At 39.4% G+C, this 19,624-nt stretch overlaps 2 protein-coding genes and 1 pseudogene across 3 annotated transcripts in view; 1 reads left to right on the top strand and 2 right to left on the bottom strand.

Annotated features, from left to right (window-relative positions):
* The first annotated feature begins 99 nt into the window (after nt 1-99).
* Nucleotides 100-1,853, top strand: LOC148583318 (protein FAR1-RELATED SEQUENCE 5-like; annotated as a pseudogene).
* Nucleotides 1,854-3,684: 1,831 nt separating this feature from the next.
* LOC132191452 (protein kinase family protein / protein phosphatase 2C (PP2C) family protein) overlaps nt 3,685-19,624 on the bottom strand; it is a 36,520-nt gene continuing 20,580 nt past the window's right edge. Inside the window, exons 7-12 of the mRNA XM_059606468.2 lie at nt 11,418-11,967; nt 10,299-10,368; nt 9,998-10,217; nt 9,801-9,905; nt 7,582-7,677; nt 3,685-4,053 (exon numbers count right to left, since the gene is read on the bottom strand). Coding sequence (XP_059462451.2) covers nt 3,859-4,053; nt 7,582-7,677; nt 9,801-9,905; nt 9,998-10,217; nt 10,299-10,368; nt 11,418-11,967 — 1,236 coding nt within the window. The 3' untranslated portion in view covers nt 3,685-3,858. The remainder of the gene's footprint in view (nt 4,054-7,581; nt 7,678-9,800; nt 9,906-9,997; nt 10,218-10,298; nt 10,369-11,417; nt 11,968-19,624) is intronic.
* Nucleotides 17,071-19,184, bottom strand: LOC148583317 (uncharacterized). 2 transcript variants are annotated; one of them, XM_088510863.1, is made up of 3 exons: nt 18,790-19,184; nt 17,429-18,707; nt 17,071-17,192 (listed from the first exon to the last, which is right to left on the bottom strand). In XM_088510863.1, exons 2-3 carry the CDS (start codon nt 18,315-18,317, stop codon nt 17,155-17,157), a joined length of 927 nt encoding a protein of 308 aa, XP_088366989.1. In that variant the 5' UTR covers nt 18,318-18,707; nt 18,790-19,184; the 3' UTR covers nt 17,071-17,154. The 2 variants fall into 2 exon arrangements, with proteins under 2 accessions (XP_088366989.1, XP_088366988.1); XM_088510862.1 differs by having other exon boundaries at nt 17,429-19,184.

Below are 19,624 nucleotides of genomic sequence, written 5' to 3'. Positions count from 1 at the left end.
CAATTATTTTGTGATGTTATTTTGGCATATTTTAATTTTGATTTATTATTTGTTAATGACATAGATATAATTTTACATTAAAAAGAAAAAGAAAAAGGAATGGATATCATTGTGGCCAATTCCTCTCAAAATGTGAATTCCCAAACAGATTGGACACCTCAAGTTGGTATGGAATTTGATATTCCAAAGGATGCAGGGAAGCATTAGGAAAATTATGAAAAGCAAATGGGTTTTGGTTTGAGAAAACAACTTGAAAATAAAAGTTCGTTAGATGGAAAATTAACAACAAAGGGATTTGTTTGTTGTAAGGAGGGTGTTCGAAGAGTAGATAAGCGAAATCTTCTTTACACTTGTCATCGAGATGATACAAGGACTGGTTGTTCTGTACGATTGTCGGTTTCATTAATACGAGAGACTGAAAAGTATAAAGGTTTATGATTTTGTAGTTGAACATAATCATATTCTGCATCTTGAAGAAACCACTTATATGATGAGGTCGCATCGTAAAATGTCAGAAGTTCAAACATCTGAAATTGATTTGGCATGTGCTTCTGGAATCTCTCCTAAGGCAAAACACGATGCGTTGATGAGTAGAAAGGCTGGTGAGAGGGCAAATATTGAATATACTGAGCTCGATCAAAAAAATTATCTTCGAACGAGATGACAAATGAACTTAATATATGGTGAAGCAGGTAGCTTATTGAAATACTTCTAGGAACAAATTAATAAAAATCCATTATTTCATTATGCAGTCCAATTAGATACCAAAGAAAAAATTATTAACATTTTTTGGGCTGATGCAAGAATGATCGATGACTCTGTCTATTTTGGTGACATGATGGCTTTTGATACTACATATGACACTACTAAAGAATTGAGACCCCTAGTTGTATTTATTGGTTTAAATCACCACAGAGGGGTTGTGATTTTTGTGGGCTGAACTTCTATATGATAAAACGGTAGTCATTCAAATGGCTTTTTAAAAGTTTCTTAGATGCACACGCAGGTAAAAAACCTTGAACAATCTTTATAAATCAAGATGCTGTAATGGCAAAGACATTAACTGAGGTGATGCCAAACACCTGGCATGGATTATGTACTTGGCACATAATGCAAAATGGCATCAAGCATTTGGGGAATTTCATGAGAGATGGTTCTCATTTTCTACGAGACTTTAAATCTTGTATGTTTGAATATGATGATGAGGCTGAATTTCAAAATGCTTGGGACAAAATGATTTAAAAGTACAACGTCGGGTCAATTAGTTGGTTGGACGATATATACAAATTGAAGACAAAATAGGCCAAATGTCACATGCATGAAGAATGCCATTACTCTTGGAGTGCAAAGTGCTCAACTTAGTAAGAGCTTGAATGGTGGCTTGAAAGCTTACTTAAAATCAAATTTGAGTATAGTTGAATTTTTTTCAACATTTTGAGTGGGTGAAAGAACAAAAGCGACATAAGGAATTTGAGGTTGAATTTAATGCTCGAGAAAAATTGCCTACTTTGGGATTAAAGAATTCTCCCTTATTGAAGCAGGCAAGACAAACATATACTCTTGTGATATTTAAAAATTTTCATGATGAGTATGATTATGCATCAACAACAATAATAAAATACCGCAATGACAACCGGCTAGTGCATGAATATATTGTTGGGTTTTTCAATGAAAGTAAAGAGTACAAAGTAGTTTGCGACCATGTCAATAAGATAATTTCATGTAGTTGTAGAAAGTTCGAAATATTTGGGATTTTGTGTTGTCATACTTTAAAATTTTTTGACGTAATTGATATAATTCCCAGGGGGGGTTTGGGATTCAAATCAATAGCTGATTTTAATAGCTCTTTGTGAGCTAAATTGAGTTGGCAACTTTTGAACGGTCAATCGGCTCTTTGGGTGAATTGTCTAAAAACAAAGTATTTGAATAATTCTATTTTCTTGGCAGTTCCTCCGAAACTGGAGCTTTTTACATTTGAGAAGGGATCCTCAAACATAGACCTATTGTTGATAAAGGGGCTTGTCTTGCCATCTCTGTAGGGTACCATATTGATATTTGGTCTAATCCTTGGATTCCAACTCTCCCTTCTTATAATCCTACCCCAAATCCAGCCTTGATCTCCCCTCCTAATATGCAAATTTCGGATTTGATCATTCCTTCATCTAGGAGTTGGAATACTAGCTTGGTATATTATCTTTTTGATAGTTCTTCTGCAGAACAAGTTCTTAACATTCACTAACCTCAAAGAACAACTACAAACAAATGGATTTAGGTTCTTGCCCCTTCGGGTAGATTTTCAGTCAAGTCTGCTCATGAGCAAATCATTAATTCTACCACCAAGAGTGGTAGTTTAATGGCTTCAAGAGAATGTCCATGAGGTTGGGCATGCACTAGGGTCTAAGTTCGACTCTTACAATGGGAATCTCTTAGCGTATTAGTGTTAGCCACCTTGAGTCCTATTGATACCCTGATGGGGCGGGTGTTAAGTTATGGCTCGGTCAGTCTTGAGGGAACGCCTGCGGTTCCCACCGTTTAGGTCCCTCCTGAGCCGTGCCCCGCAGGTTGGTACTACTATAGTCACGCCTAAGTAGGATAGCTACAATTAGCTTCCCCCTCCAACCTTGTTGACCAAAAAAAAAAAAAAAATTCATCATTAATTCTACTCCTCTCAAGGTGGCTTCTCTATTTCCTGCTTATTGGGAAAAGTTATAGAGTTTAAAGCTTCAACATAGGCTTACCTCATGTGGAAAATTGCTTGGGATATTCTCCCAAATTTCTCAAATCTGAGTAGATTCATTTATGATGATAAGCAAGAAAGATGGAATTGTCCTGTTTGCAAAGGCGCAATAGAAACAACTCAACACACTATGTTGAATTGTCTCATTTCCAAAATAGTTTGGAGGAGCATCAACTGACAAGTGTTTTCTCGATTAAGATTAAGAGTCTGTTTGAAATTGTACTTGAAAAATAAAACTTTTAAGTCAAAAAGTATTTTTGGGCAAAAGCTTCATTTTTAAGCTTTTGCCAAAAGTACATTTTTACTATTTTTAGGCTTATTGGACCTTTAAAAACACTATTAATTTTTTTTTTTCCAAATGAGTTCTTTTTTTTTTTTTTTTTTTTGCCAAACGAATTTTTTGAGTGTTAAACACACTTTTAAGCGGCCCTAAACCTATCTCAAATTAGATCAAAGCCATTTAGAACCTTAGCTAGGGGGTGGTGATTCTATGTGTATGTCCATTTGGTGAGCTCGGGTCCTTGGTCAGGGCTGAGTTTACTTTGGGCCTGTGTATCTTTGGGTTGGGCCCCTTAGGCCTAAGAATAATTTAGTCCTTCCAAGATTGGTAAGTGATGAATCTCAGAAAGATGGGCAAGGGCATCTTTTTGTGTGATCACTGTGAATGAAAAAATCAAGGCCTTGAAAGGAAGTTTGGGCATATATCTATATAAATATTTGTTGTGGATCATAAAAATTAGGGTTCATTTTAGAACTGTTGACGGAGTTAGCCAAGTTTTCTCTATAGGATGATCTGAGTTCTCTAATTCATTACGTTGTGCGTGGTTCATTAATTTGGTCACAGTTATCTACTCAAAACAACAAATAATAGGAAATGACAATTATATTTTCATATGATTTTTATTATTTATTTGACACAAGAATATAGAAAAATCTCAGATTTAAAATGATTGTAAACACAAATCTTAAATTTGCAAATTGAAAATTGGGATGTAAAATTCGAAATCAAGTGAAGCATAATATTTTCCCTAATAAATTGCATCTTTAAAAAATGAGAAATAATGGTTTACAAAATGATTGTAAACGACCCAATGCTTAATGCAAATTCAGTAGTAGGAAATTTAGTAGATCCTCTCTGCAGTAGATACTGGACGCAGGAAGACAACAATTACAGTGATGTTGTCTTTGCTGCCTCGCTCTGCAGCCTCCGTTGCCAACCGTTTGGCGCACATTCCAGGCTCTTTTACGGTGTCCCTAATTATGCTTATAACATCTGTGTTGCTCACAACGTCCCACAGCCCATCGCTGCCCATTATCTGTTAACCAATCACTCCAACAATTAACAAAATTATGAAATGTTCATGGAGTTCAATTCTATCAAACCAATTTTCTCAAGAAGTTTAGCATCTAAAAGATGTCACAAAACAGAAGAAACAAAAAAAGAAGAGTTTTCCCAATCCTAGAAACTTCATGCAACTTTTCATTTCTACCATGGTTCTGTGCTTTTCTAGACTCTATTTACCAAAAGAATGCAGTCAGGCAAAAGATGGTACATGCAGGGTCATCCTACAGTGTGTCTTCTACCTGAGAGGGTTCACTTGGATAGAATCCTAAGCACCGTTAGCGGAAAACATTTTCTTGAAAACATTATTCGGTCTTCGACAATTCTTGCATGGAGTGGCTAGTGATTATTGCAAATTAATGTTTTGATGGTAGGATCAGACCTGGTGAGGCCTAGTGCTTTGCAAATTGGATATTAAGAAGGCTTATGATCATGTGAATTAGGAGTTTTTATTAGGGCTGAAATGGCGCTCTTGGATAGCACATTAAATTTTTTAGTGTGCTTTTCTGTTTTGGTGAATGGCAATCTGTCCGCATTCTTCAGTAGTTCGCGTGATCTGAGGTATGGAGATCCTTTGTTGCCTTTGTTGTTTGTTATTGTTATGGAGGCTTTAAGTAAAATGCTATCTGCAACTGTTAATGGTGGTCTTATTTCTCGCTTTTCTGTGAGGTTTAGGGACTTTGATGTGCTTAACATATTCAACATTCTATTTGTGGATACTACATTGATATTTTGTGGGACAAAAGGAAGCTTCACCTGATCTTTCACTAGGAAATCGAGTGACATTTAAGTCTCCTCCAATGCACCACAACAAGTTCCACCAACTACGTAAGCCAGCCAAATCCTCCCATAAATACCTTCCATCATAATCAGAATTAGGCCCATAAACTCTCGCAAAAGCCCAGAGAAGCCATCTTCAACGTTTCACAAGCAAGCAACAATAAACTCCCCCACACAGTCTTCGATCTTTTCCACTAATCCACGTGTTGACATCCCCAAAAACTACACACAACACTACTAGAGATGAGCTCCAGTTTTAGATTCCTACAAACAAATAATATTCGGCCTTCAACTGTCTAAGCAGATTTCTGACTCTCAAGCGCTTGTGTCCCTAATTTAACCATCACACATTCAATGATAACAACTTAGGCTTCACAATAACCACACACAGACCTCCTTTGACTCTGCCACAGATAGCATTGCCACAGGTCAAATCATAGTTAATGGAACAAGATAACCTTCTTAATTCTCTACTACCTTTTTTACCCAAATTGGAACTATAGGCCGTCTCCTTAGGAGAGTTGTGTGCTTAGGCCGTAAACAAGGCAAAGAGCTCCTCTTCAAAACCCTTGCACGGTCCCGCCCCACAAAATGAAGAATTTCCCTCATTGTCTATAAAACGCAGGTTGACAGCTGTCCCTGCACTTTCCTTTTTAGTAAAAGTGGGACAAGATCTCAATCGAATGCGCTCCTCCTCAGAGAACACTTCCACATCCAAGCATGGCTGAGTTACATTAACAAGAGCATCACTCTTAACCACACCATCCGCATCACACTCATCCATCTCAAAAGAATCAATCCCTTTCCCCTTATCTACACTAGCTCTACCACCTCCCCCCACGTTGCAACTCCTCTAAGGAAGAGGGAGACGAGGAAATAAAGAAATCCAACAATGGAATCTGCTTTCCCCCTTTAGCAACAAAAGCCCACTCTAGAGTTGCCGATAAAGAGCCCAAACCAAGGGCAAACTTCATCTCTGATGTTCTAGGACTAACTTGGCCTTGAAATCCACATTTCTAAAGCAAATAGAATCTGTCAATACCTTCATTAGGGTCTACTTGCCAGACCAGATGAGGCACACATCCAGATGTTCAAACATTGCCACCAAAGTTCAAATCAGAGAGCTCATGAAGTACAGTGACCAACTCAACCTCATCACCGACAAATTCTGAAGGAGGGGGAAGAGCCAGGTACTGCGACCAGATCACTGAAGGCTCCACTGTGAATGGAAGGTTATCGGCTAGCATAGACGCATTGCTTGCAGCCCTCAAAACAGTCTGCACATCATCAATCTGGGTATCGAAAGCTGTCAGCGAGTCTATCGGAGGACCACTAGGCCAGGCGAAGCTCAAAACTGCAAGAGCCACATCTAATCTCTCTAAACCCACTACCACAACTGGGTCTTGACCCAGAGAAGATGCCTCCCCCCCCCCCCAACCCCAACCCGTGTCTTCATAGGCCACTTAAAATTGGCTTGACATGAAACACATGTTTCACTTGCAGGGGAGGAAGGTCTTTTATATATATATATATATATATATATATATATATATATATATATAATATCTGGGATACTACCTTTCTCCTTCGAAAATGGACTTTGCGTAGGGGAAATTAACATGGGTTGGGCCTTTCTACAACGTCCTTATCTCTTATGATGGCACTCCCTTTCCCTGGAAGAGTATTTGGCAAACTAAGGTCCCCTTGAGAGCAACTTTATTTGCTTGGTTGGCCGCCCTAGGGAAGATTCTCATCGTAAATAACATTAGGAAGCGGCATGTCATTGTGATTGACTAGTGTTGTATGTGTAAGAGGAGTGGGAAGTCTGTTGATAATCGTCTTATCCATTGTGAGGTTGCTAGTGCCTTATGGCGTGTTATTTTCAATTGTGTTGGGTTGACTTGGGTTATGCCTAGACGAATAGTGGACCTGTTTACTTGTTGGAGAGGGTTATTTGGCAGTCCTCTGAGTGTAGCAATATGGAAGATGGTGCCGTCATGCCTTTTGTAGTGTCTATAGCAGGAAAATAATTATAGAAGTTTTGAAGACAATTGTGGAACTAAAGTCTTTCTTCTTCAATACTCTTTATCTTTGGATAGCTGCACTAGACTATCCTTTGTTTGGTTTTCATAATTTTCTTGGTCTTTTCTCTTTCTAACTCGATGTTTCTCTTGCATACTTCATGTGTACTTGGATTGTGCATTTTTGCACTTTTTTCATGATATTTTGATGATTTATGAATAAATAAATTATCTAGCCAATATGAGGATATTGAAAATGTTTAGCATCCTTGAGTAAGGACAACTAGAAAAGGGAACTCTTACCCAAACCTCCTGTTATTTATCTCAATGCATTTTTACGAAGTTGTACATGCTCAATAAGAGTTTCTTGCCCTTTCGTTTTTCCATTTTCCCACTTAAAAGCTATCGATGTATTCAACATGTTGGAGATGGAAACTATCTATGATTTGGTCCTCCTTGATTTATTCTGATTTGATCTTATTGTAATATGTCATTTTTTCTTTCCATATTAGTTCCTAGATTTCTTGTATATAACCTATGAAATTGCATGGAAATAAAAATAATCAAGAAATAAGTCAATAAGAATATTTTTTTCTCCTATTCTATTTTTCTGCACAACAATCAAGCCATAAAGTTCAAATTCCATGCATGATTAAACAAGTACCAGGTAAATCACCATTCATCAAAATAAAGGTCTTTACCAGGAATTCATCCTCTTCAGACAAATTAGTTTCAATTATCTCAGGTTCTGCGGTTACAGCAGGCTTCAGATCATCGTCACCAATGGAGCGAGTGACCTGTTAAGAAGGACAGGATTAGCGATTCAACCACTGACCATCAACAGAAAACGTTATAGTACAAGATTGTTAAAAGAAAAGAGTTTATTAATTGAATATGTTTCGCACAGCCATAAAGAATTCTTCAATAGGATTTGGTTTTCTGAGATTTAATCATCAACAAGTTGAAGAGTCTTTATGTCAGGGCTTTTTACAACACGTTGGGGGCACCACCTTAATCCAGTTACACCAATACATATAGATACAATAATAATATATTACTACTCACTCTTGTTACTATTACCCAATATAAGAGTTGACCAGTTAACCAACTTCAAAACACAGACACAAATATGTTAACAAATCTCTCCCTTCACCTGTGAGTCTTCTAAACCACATCAAGCATTTTGTCTATACTTCCCCTTGGATGAAAGCCGTTTTCTAAACAATCTAAGTACAATGGATCATCATCAGGTCCAATAATCACCATTTAGAGTGCCTGCCCTCAACCGTGAGTGGAGTTAACACAAGAGTCACCTTGCATAACTATGGGAGCCACCAACAGACAAGCACAATTGCTTTTACTCAAAACAATTGGTGGATCTAGTGTGTAAATAACCATTGCTCTACCATGAGAGCCACTAAGAAGACACATAATCACATTGAACACTTGTTCTGTCGAAACATACCACTTGTTGGGATCTTGAATACATGAGAGTTGAACATTAACACCTAGAGGAATTTTCATTTGAGGCTTTGACAAACTTGTTGGGACCACTTTAATCTGAAAGTTTCAGCCAACAGATTTGGACTCAACAATGTTATATTAACCACTTACTCTTTTCATTACTACCAAATATGGGACTCAACCACTTAATCAATCACACCACTCACATGAATATTCCAACAACAATCTATAATTGTCTCCCTTGGAGTGTTTCCTTCTTCCCTAAATGACAAAATGATTGACAACCAGTACCATAAAATAGTTATAGGAACCTCACCCTTCGAACAAGAAGTCTGTCTTTGATATAGACAAGAAACTTTTCCCATATGGATTTCCTAGAAATATTTTAGTTATGTTTTAAAAACGGACAGTAAATATAATGTCCCTTACAAGGTAAATAATATCGGATAGGCCAACAAATTAAAGAAAACCATAGCACTAGAGTACCAGTCAGCAAACAATTGCAATGCCCAAATTTATAACATTGTGCTAGAAAATTATAAGTCCAAGGTTGGAATTGAATAATCTTTCTCCTTGGTAGTAGTGATGTAGGCTTTATGTTAAGAAGAAATAAGAAGAGGAAAGGGGCAAAAAGTAAGATAACAGAAGGGAAAGTGGCTGTTTTGTGTTTCAGCCCCTAACCTTGTTCTTATTAATTATATAAGAACCAAAATGAAAACCACAAAAATTGCTTGCTCCATTGTACGTGTTATTTTTACCCTTATTACCTTTCCCCAAACAAAATGACCAGAACTAATGTTGAAGCAGGAAGGTTATAGGTTATACACCACAAAGCATATTACCACTACAAACTTCTTCGAAGCCAATCAAGCTTTCACATCAAAGGTTTTTTTTTAATCTTTTTTCCTTTTTCTTGTCAAGCAAGTTAAGCATTGGTTAAGAACATATTATCATTCATATCAAGTACTGCATACTAACTCGAAACAAGGGTCCTTAAAGAACACTCCATAAACAGAAAATATAACAGATGTTTATAAAGTCATGGAAGAAAAGATAATTTTTTTTTTTTTGATAAATAAGTGATTCATTGAAAAGCGTAAAAGGGGCAACCTTAGTACACATGAAGTATATAAAAAAAAGCCACACTAAAGAGAGAAAGAGGAACATAAAGATAAAAATTGAGACACAGTGAAAAATTGAGACAGTCCTCAAGAGATAGCTCAATCGGCTAGGACCACGCCTAATGAAGCCGAGGTCAATAGTTCGAATCCCCCTCCCCCTCTTGTGCGGACATATCAAAAAATAAAAAAAAGCGTTGGCCCAATGGAAAAGAGATTTTTTTTTTTTTTTATAAGTATAGAGAAATTGTCGATGCAATTATGAAGATACGAGCATAGTCCATATATTTTTGGAAAACAGCATTACCCTATGACCATAAAGTTCAAAGAGATAAAACCTGGAGAGCAGCAGGACCAACCCTCCACGTATCAACTTGCCATTTAACTTCTCCGCCAGCACTAACAACACGCTCTCTCTCCTCAAGACAGCTAGCAACATGATCCTAATATGTCAAAGTAAATATCTTTGAGAACAATAGCACCTTATGGTGAACCAGAAAAGCCAAAGTAATACACTATACAAGTCCCAGCTCACATTAGTTAGAACAAAGGGGTGACCAGCCCGACATAATACTGCCCTGCAATCACCAGCATTAGCTAGAAAAAGCTTATTTCCAACTATGAGAGCAGCAACCGCAGTGCAACCAGGATGCCAGTCTTTTTGAATGACTCTCTTGGATTTACGATAAGAATCCAGCTCCTTTCTAAATGCAACATCAGTCTCAACAAATGCTCCCAATAATGCGTTTGAAGGACTGCATTCGTATATAAAAAATAATTATTTAAGAAATAATAATGCAAGGTAGAGGATTGGGTCAATCTAGAGCAGAAGAAACCTGCTGGTGGAACCAAAACTTTGCAAGAATCCTGGAAATGCTCGAGCAGAAAACTCAGCAGCTGCTGCACCTGCATGTGTTACAGCAACATCCATAAGTTATGATGTGGCTAAAGCATTAGCATCAGTGTATACTAGGAAACAAAAAAAGGAAGAATAACTTCTGAAAACCCAGCAGTCTTCATGAAGTAATAGTTGAAAAAAGGAGGAGGGGGGAGGGGTGGAGTGTTCATAAATCCCTCCAAAACAGGGTCACTTCGTGTACTTACCCCTGTCAGGTAAACCTTGGACCCGAGTAAAACGCCCCCTCCACACGAATCGGACAATACTCGGGATTCGCCAGCGAGCTAGCCCCAAAAAATTGTTTGCACCCAATGGGTTTTGAACATTAGACCTTATGGGATTACCACAAAGACCAATGTCCTTACCATTTGATCCAACCCCTTGGGGTTGAGTGTTCATCAAATCTATTTCAACTTCCAACTTCCAAGCCATTAAAACAGGAAATTGAAAGCAAAAATTTGAAACAAGTTTTTGGTTTCCAGAGTATATGAACCATATCTCCTTGATGGTTCCAACTTGGCACTAATATGCTTTTTATGAAACCATATTAGACAGACATATCAATAACTCTATATTGTTTCTTTTCTTAATTTTTTTTCCTTACTTTGCAATTGTTGCAATCACAAACCATTAACTATGCATTGCTTAGAGTCTACAGGATACAAACATAATTCTGTCTACAACTACAATATTTGAAATCATTATTATAAGCCCTACAACAGATAGGGTTTTTTTTTTTTTAATAATATGTTACTTTGAAGGAAATCCATCCATCATTCACATAGAAAGATAGCTAAAATATGAGAAGTTATTTCTGAGGGGAAGTTTTCTTGAACCTTTTTAATGATGCTTTAACTATTCCCTGAACACTACTGATGCCTGAGCTCTTTAGGAATAACATCACAAGGGGGAATTTCGAGCAAATTAAGTGGAGAAGTTACCCTTGATCACCAAATTAATTGCAGTACTGATCCCTAATAGTCATTAGAGTCCACTCTTCCTGGAAAGTGGCTCTAAATTAAACATTAAGTAGAGAAAGTAAATCATCATTAAGCACCTCTATGACCATCGCAGATACCAAACACATGGATATCCTTTTCATTGCACATATGGGGCATAAGGAAATGGGTATCCTCCATAGTCTCTCGTCTGCCACATGTAGCAAAGGATCCCCAAGAAAGTACAGGATGGTATGCCAGATGATCATATGAGGAATCACGCCACATTCTGAAAGTAGAATCAGCTGTACAAGAAACCCTCCTGGAGAAATGTTCTCCCTGAGTGGACCAGTTAATACTCTCTAAGTAAGGTTGAAGGTTTTTGGTGTCATCCATTAGCTGATCATCATGAGAACTAGGAGGTTCACCAAGGGTCATATCCTCTACTTTTGCTGTCTCTGTGTGTTCTAAAACTGAATCAAGTTCCTCAACTATTTCATCAAAAGAAGGTCTATTCTGTGGACTTGCATCCCAACACCTCTGTATCAGTGACAAGAGACTTGATGGAGCACCCAACTCCAGACCTGCAAGGACTGGTCTCAATCCACCAGAAACCACAGCTGCCGTAAGTTGCTGCTCAGTATAGTTCATCTCTAGCACTGTGTGGGCCTGCCAGCATTACATACATATCATGCATCAGTTCACAATAATGTTTTTACAAGATGAAATGAAAGAGTCTAAACAGTCATTTCGAATTTTTTGATGTCAGATTAAGAATATGTAAGAGTATGTACGCAACAAACTGATTTACTACAGAACATTTTATTCTGAAATTTAAGAAGCCCAGCAGGAGCTTCATATCACATGTTTGGATTCTTGCCAAGTTTTGGTTCCACCAAAAGAAGCTCCTTAATATTTGGATTTTCTATTCTTTCTCTACTGCGTGTGTGCACTTTTTTTTGTTGGCGGGAGAGCTGCTCAACAGCCACCATTTAGTGAGTTGCAAGAAAATGATGAAGAGAAATATAAGAATATTCCATATATTACAAAGCTATGCTCCTTAACATTGGAACATATCACGCTTAAATAATATAATAGAAGTAAATAAGGAAATTTTACCCACTTTCCACATCTAGGTTCTGGGCAGCACTTTTCCATGCTAACCAAGAGAGACTAACATTTTTTTTTGGCGGGGGGGGGGGGGGGGGGGGGGGCATGAAAGGTTGAAAAACCTTGCTTTCAGGTACTCAGAAAAGAAACATTTGGCTGAAAATGACCGTTTCCTTACAGCAAGCCACATGGAAGTTCATGGTAAATGTTCTGACCTGGTAAGTTGAGGCAATAATGAGCTGTCATCCACAAATTACCAGATCATAAAATTTTCCAAATCATAAAATTCAATGTTTCAGCTTTTTCCCTTTGCCCCTTTAGGATGTCAACAATGCATAGCAGGTATCAGAAGGTTGTGTGTGTGTGTGTGTGTGTATAAATCTACATGTGTGTGTACGAATGAAAGTAGATTTCAATTACCAATAATGACAATTCAATTTTTTGTTTCACATTAATTTGACAACTTACAAGCTTTTTCCCCTTTTTTTGGCTTGAAATTCAATAATCCATAACTATGAAGGGAAATGCCTACCTATCATATTAATAGACTAAAGGTCTTTCCGAGACCGTGGAAAATAATATTTGCATTCTACCAACAAATAAAGACCTAAAACAGGTGACCAACAGTCTTCAAATAAAATTGATCTCTCTATACACATCACACAATAATACATGTAAGATCTATGTGCGTCCTTTTCAGTTTAAAGCTCGTGTAGTGGGCTCTTTTGTATACTTCCTGTGTACATAAGTTGCGCTCCTTGCGCTTTTAATACAATGACTTTTAATTATAAAAAAAATAATAATATATGTATGATGCAGCACAGGTGTAGTGGATTGCAAAAACAACAATACTAGGCTAACAATTCTTCTCAAAACCAAGAACAAATCAAGGATTCGAGGTATGATAGATAGAAAACCACTCCTTGAGTGTTTCTTATTGAAAACCAATGAATAAAAGCTACGGCCATATGGCCCATATATAAAAAGTATTTATAGTACTTAAACTTCTAACCCTACTAAAACACTGAAATTAAGTTTGTTCTGTCGAACTAATGTGATCGTGCCAAGATGGGGACACTTAATTGTCTTGACGATGTGATCTTGTCACAAACCATTGCAGACGAGATAGCTGACAAGTTTCTCAAGAGCTCCTTTAAAATTGAGCTCGTTAGGACAGCTTGCTGACGAGGCTCTCAAGTAGCCCTTATATTTCTTCTTCAAGTAACCTTGTCAGCACACCAAGCTGACAAGCTAGCTAACAAGGCTCTTGGATCTCCTTCCCCAAGCCTTCTTAGCAAGCTCGTACGGGCGTGCTTTGGACCTTGTTCAGACCCCCATGTCTTCTCCAGATTTCTTCATAAAATCGAATGGAGACCGATCGATATCATCCTCCCTGGTTGGAGAGAATTCGCCCTCGAATTCTGATTGTCATCAAATAAATCTCCCATGTATGGAGCATTATGTTTGACATTGAATACATTGAACATCTTGATGTGGTTTAGTAGCTTCAACCGGTATGCATTTAAATTGATGTTCTCAATGATATCCACCAATCCAATGTTGCGAGCAGGTAGCTTGTTATACTCTCCGACTATAAACTGACAGAAACTGATTCTTCATTAATTTGAATAATACACAAAACGTTAGCTATATACATCAACCCTAGCAGCAGAAAAGGAAAACTAACTAAGTTATTTCAAATCCCATAATTTATGGGATATAATAGGACACTAACTGTTGAGAGGTTTTTATGAATAAAGTATAGAGAAAAGAGGAGGCTGTTCAAAGATCCATAGCCTACCTCACACATATTATATATAAGCTTTGAGAATACATAAATGACCAAATTGCCCTCATACCCTAATACATTCTTCTACATTCTTCTAACACATTCTTCTACATTCTTCTAACACTCCCCCTCAAGCTGGAGCATATATATCATATAAGCCCAGCTTGGAACAAATAAACTCTAACCGGTTACGACATAAAGACTTTGTAAACATATCAGCTAATTGGTCTCCAGACTTCACAAATACTGTAGATATGTTTCCATTGAGTATCTTGTCTCGGATGAAATGACAATCAACCTCAATGTGTTTAGTCCTTTCATGAAAAACCGGGTTAGATGCAATATGTATGGCAGCCTGGTTATCACAAGATAATGGGATAGGAGTAGTAGTCGAGAAGCCGATCTCTTGAAGGAAATGTTGTAACCATGTCAACTCAGTAGTCGTATGAGCCATTGCCCTGTACTCTGCTTCAGCACTAGATCGTGCCACCACAGTCTGTTTCTTACTCTTCCAAGTTACAAGATTACCACCAAAGAATGTGCAATACCCTGTAGTAGACCGTCTATCTGAAGGAGAACCTGCCCAATCTGCATCAGTAAAACCTTCTACCCTGAGATGTCCATTTGGTCTATACAATATTCCTAGACCAGGTTGTCTCTTTACATAACGAATAATCCGAGTAACAGCTTCCCAATGTGAAACCCGAGGAGCCTCCAAGAATTGACTGACAACACTAACGGCATATGAAATATCTGGCCTGGTGATAGTAAGATAGTTCAACTTCCCAACTAGACGACGGTATCTGCTGGGATCTTCAAATAATTCACCTTCATCCTTTAGTAATTTCTTATTTGGATCCATTGGAACATCAACTGGCCGAGAACCCAAAAGACCTGTCTCTTCTAATAAGTCAAGTGCATACTTTCTCTGGGACAAGTTGATACCTGTTCGAGATCTAGCAACTTCAATGCCTAGAAAATATCGAAGTTTGCCCAAATCCTTTGTATGAAATTGATCCTGTAGGAATTGTTTTAATCGGGCAATGCCTCCTGAATCATCCCCAGTAATGACAATGTCATCTACATATACCACAAGGAGAATATAGCCAGCACTAGTATGTAAGTGGAATACTGAATGATCTGTCTGACATCTCTGCAGACCAAACTTCAGTACCGCTTCAGAGAACTTTCCAAACCATGCCCGCGGTGATTGCTTGAGACCATACAATGCCTTTCTTAATTTACAAACATAGCCCGGAGACTCCCCCTGAGCGACAAACCCAGGTGGTTGCTCCATATAAACTTCTTCACTCAAATCCCCATGGAGAAAGGCATTTTTGACATCCAATTGGAACAAGGGCCAATCAAGATTAGTAGCCATGGAAATAAGAACACGAATAGATGAAATTTTGGCAACAGGAGAAAAAGTGTCATCATAATCAATACCATACGTTTGCGTATAGCCCTTAGCAACCAACCGAGCTTTCAATCTTTCAACCGAACCATCAGGATGAAACTTAACTGTGTAGACCCATTTGCAACCCACAGTTTTCTTATTAGGTGGTAAGGGAACAAGCTCCCATGTCCCATTGTGATGCAAGGCCTTCATTTCCAATTCCATAGCTTGCCTCCAACCAGAGTCAGATATTGCAGCCTGCACTGTCTTAGGAATAGAAACAGTAGAGAGATGGGAAAGAAAGCAAGAGAATGTAGGGGATAAAGAACGAGTGGAGACAAACTGACTAATAGGATGTTGGGTAGTGCAAGAACGTGTACCTTTCCGTAGGGCAATAGGCAAGTGGTCGGATGGATGTGGAGGCAGCGGATCTGGAGACGATAAGGATGATGATGGCGGTGCAGGAGCTGATGGTCGAAGTCGGCGTTGATAAACTTGGAGTGGAGCAGGTTGGTGGTGAGGTAGCGAGACCGGAGGAGAAGGAGAGACCGGCACAGAGAGAAGAGGAATAGGCAGCGGAAGAGACTCGACATCAGGCTCAAGGGAAGGGTCACCCAAAGAGGTAGTAGCAGAAAAATAGGGGAGAGACTCAACAAATGTGATATCGGCACTAGTGAAGTAGCGTCGAAGAACCGGACTATAGCAACGGTATCCCTTTTGGGTTGTGGAATACCCAAGGAAGACACATTTAGTAGCACGAGGGTCAAGCTTATCAAATCCGGGACCCAAATTATGAACATAGCAAACACACCCAAAAACCTTCAATGGCAAGGAGAATGAGGAGGAAGAAGGATATAAAAGAGAATGAGGAGAGGTACCATCTAAGACCGAGGAGGACATCCTATTAATTAAATAACAAGCGGTGAGGACAGCATCACTCCAAAATTGTTTGGGAACATGCATATGAATTAAGAGACAAAATGCGATTTCTAATAAATGACGATTTTTGCGTTCAGCCACACCATTTTGTTGTGGAGTGTGAGCACAGGATGTTTGATGGATAATGCCTTTATCAGACAAATAAGAGGCAAATGAATGAGATGTATATTCTTTAGCATTATCCGAACGCAAAATACGGATTTTCTGAGCAAATTGAGTCTTAATCATAGTGCGAAAAAGTTGGAAAATAGAAAATAACTCTGAACGATTTTTCATTAAAAATAACCATGTCATACGGGAAAAATCATCCACAAAGGTCACAAAATAGTGGAATTTATTGGCTGCGATATTAATTGGACCCCATACATCAGAATGAACTAACTCAAAAGCACTAGAAACCCTATTAACAACACGAGACGGAAACGAGACACGATGATGCTTGCTAAGCTGACAAGCTTCGCAAGGCACATACGTCTCATGACGAAGACTGGGGACTTGATGCTTCAATGTAGAAAGGGAAGGATGACCAAGACGACAATGCCACTGAAGAGCGGAGGCCGACGACTGCAACGCATGAGAGGAAATTGTGGGTGCTAGATCGAGATAATAGAGGCCATCAACTTCATGCCCCATACCAATCATCCTCCTCGTCTTGAGATCCTGAAAAATGCATAGAGAAGGATAAAAACTAACTGAACAGTTAAGGGATTTTGTGATTTGACTAATAGATAACAAATTAAAAGGAAAGCCAGGGACATGTAAAACAGATAACAACTCAATGTCAGGACTCAGATGGGTAGTGCCTAAACCGACCACTTTGGATAGGGAACCATTAGCTAGGGTGACACTTCTAGGTGATGCGACAGGATGATAATTAGAGAGGAAAGTAGACGAACCAGTCATATGTTCATTGGCGCCAGAATCGATAACCCACGGGTTGCTAGTGGAGGATAAAAGACAGTGAGATGCAGTACCTGACTGAGCAAGAGTAGCAGTGGAAGAGGAAGAGGCCTGCTTATGGGCTAAGAACTGAGCATACTCATCTTTCGGGATGGAGATGAGATCATTCTCAAGGGGTGAGCTTGGAGTACCAAGTGGTCCAGCCGAGGCTAGAGAACCCTCATGAGAAGTAACCTGATTGGCAAACCCGGATGGTGTGCCATGTAAGTCCCAACAAAACTCCACAGAATGATTGGTACGGCCACAATGAGTGCATTTGCGAGGCCCACGACCTCCAATGCGACCACCTCCCCGGAAATCACGGCCACCACGAAAACCACGACCACCTCGACTGCCACGCCCCCCACGGGTACCACCATAACTACCACGGGCAGCAATAAATGCAGCACGATCACCAGTACGTTCCATGCTCAACAAAGAACCATGATCAGAAATAGTAGCACGCTGAACCCGAGAAAAAACCTCAGAAAGCAATGGGAGACCAGAACCTCCCAAAATCTGCGCACGAACAGACTCATACTCAGGTTTCAAGCCGAGAAGAAATCGAACCACATCCACATCTTGACGTTGCTTCTCCATTTTCTGCAAGTCAGTGGAGAGTGGCTGATACATGTCTCGTTCCCGACAGACGGTCACAACCTGATTGTAGTACTCATCTAAAGATTGAGTACCTTGTTCTAGTCCAAAATATCGTTGACACACCTCATAAACTCGAGTGATATTCCCAGCGCCAGAGTACATATGCCGGAGATGATCCCAAATTGCTTTAGCAGTAGGAAGATAGAGACATGAGGATCCAATGTGAGGTTCAATACTATTCAACATAAGAGATATAATCTGATTATCGGCCTAGTCCCAAAGGCCTTTGGAGTCATCTTCCGGAGATTGCTCATATTCGAAGTGAGAATACAGACCTTTCCCTCTCAAGTATACTTCCACAGATCGTGACCAATAACTATAATTTTTGCCATTAAGTTTCACAAGTGTCATAGTAGCCGGACCCATAGAGGCAGAATTAATTAAATCGGAAGGAGGAGCCATGATAATGCACTAACCAGATGCAAACAACTACACAAGTCCACCAACCAACGAACTACCAAAAAAAAACTCACACAAAACAGCCCCAACTCAAAGCAAAGCTTGCTGACAATGATGAATGCCAACCAAAAACAACTCAAACCATGGTAGAATCGATAAAATACGTCAAAAACTGACCTGAACCGGACTGAAGTTGAGCAAAAACAGGTCTAAACCATAGTGAACCGGAAGAAACCGAGAGAAATTAGCAAAAACTGACCTGAACCGGCTTGAACCTGGCCTGAACCGGACTGAACCGGCCGGAAAATGGACTGAACCGGCCGGAAAATGGGCTGGACCGGTCTGGACAGGGGATAACCAGAAACCGGATAGCCTTATCCCGGTTGAAGGTTGGGATATCCTTATCCCGAATACGCGACAGCAGGAACCCGGAGCCAAACACCCAATCTTCGTCTGTAAAAACTGCTGGAACCACGCCGGAGACTGCCAGACATCGCCGGAAATGCGCTGGAGACAGCCAGACCTTGCCGGAACTGCGCCGGAGACAGCCAGACCTCGCCGGAACTGCGCCGGAGACAACCAGATCTCGCCGAAACTGCGCCGGAGACAACCAGACCTCGCCGACGACAACCAAACCGTGCCGGCGACACCCAAATCGTGCCGGAAAACAACCAACGACGACAACCACACCTCCGACAGCACTACAGACAGCACCAACCGATCATCGACGACTACTTAAGGCCCATGGAGATGACGGCGGTTCATACCATCGGCGATGGAGAACCTAGCGCCATCTTCCACCACGGGCTTGAAGCCCAGCACTTCAACTACGTTCAAGCAGTAGCAATATAAATGGGAGAGGAAAAAAAAAAAAAAAAAAGGAAAGAGAACCGGGGAAAAAAAAAAACGATTAAACTAAAAGAAAGAAAAAGATTTGGGAGAGAAGAATAAGATATCAGGAAAAGGTATAAACCCTAGGCTCTGATACCATGTTGAGAGGTTTTTATGAATAAAGTATAGAGAAAAGAGGAGGCTGTTCAAAGATCCATAGCCTACCTCACACATATTATATATAAGCTTTGAGAATACATAAA

This window comes from Corylus avellana, chromosome 10 (genome assembly GCF_965113065.1).
Source record: "Corylus avellana chromosome 10, dhCorAvel1.hap1.2, whole genome shotgun sequence".
Taxonomy (NCBI): Eukaryota; Viridiplantae; Streptophyta; class Magnoliopsida; order Fagales; family Betulaceae; genus Corylus; species Corylus avellana.
Note: the sequence above shows the minus strand (reverse complement) of the source record. Positions and strands in the feature narration are given on the sequence as shown.

Bases quoted from the DNA above. Each gene is read 5' to 3' on its own strand.
- LOC148583317 (XM_088510862.1), bottom strand. From the start codon at position 18,317: ATGTTGAATAGTATTGAACCTCACATTGGATCCTCATGTCTCTATCTT. The intron at 17,193-17,428 runs GTTCGTCTACTT...TGCATTTTTCAG, and splicing joins CGCCAATGAACATATGACTG to GATCTCAAGACGAGGAGGAT.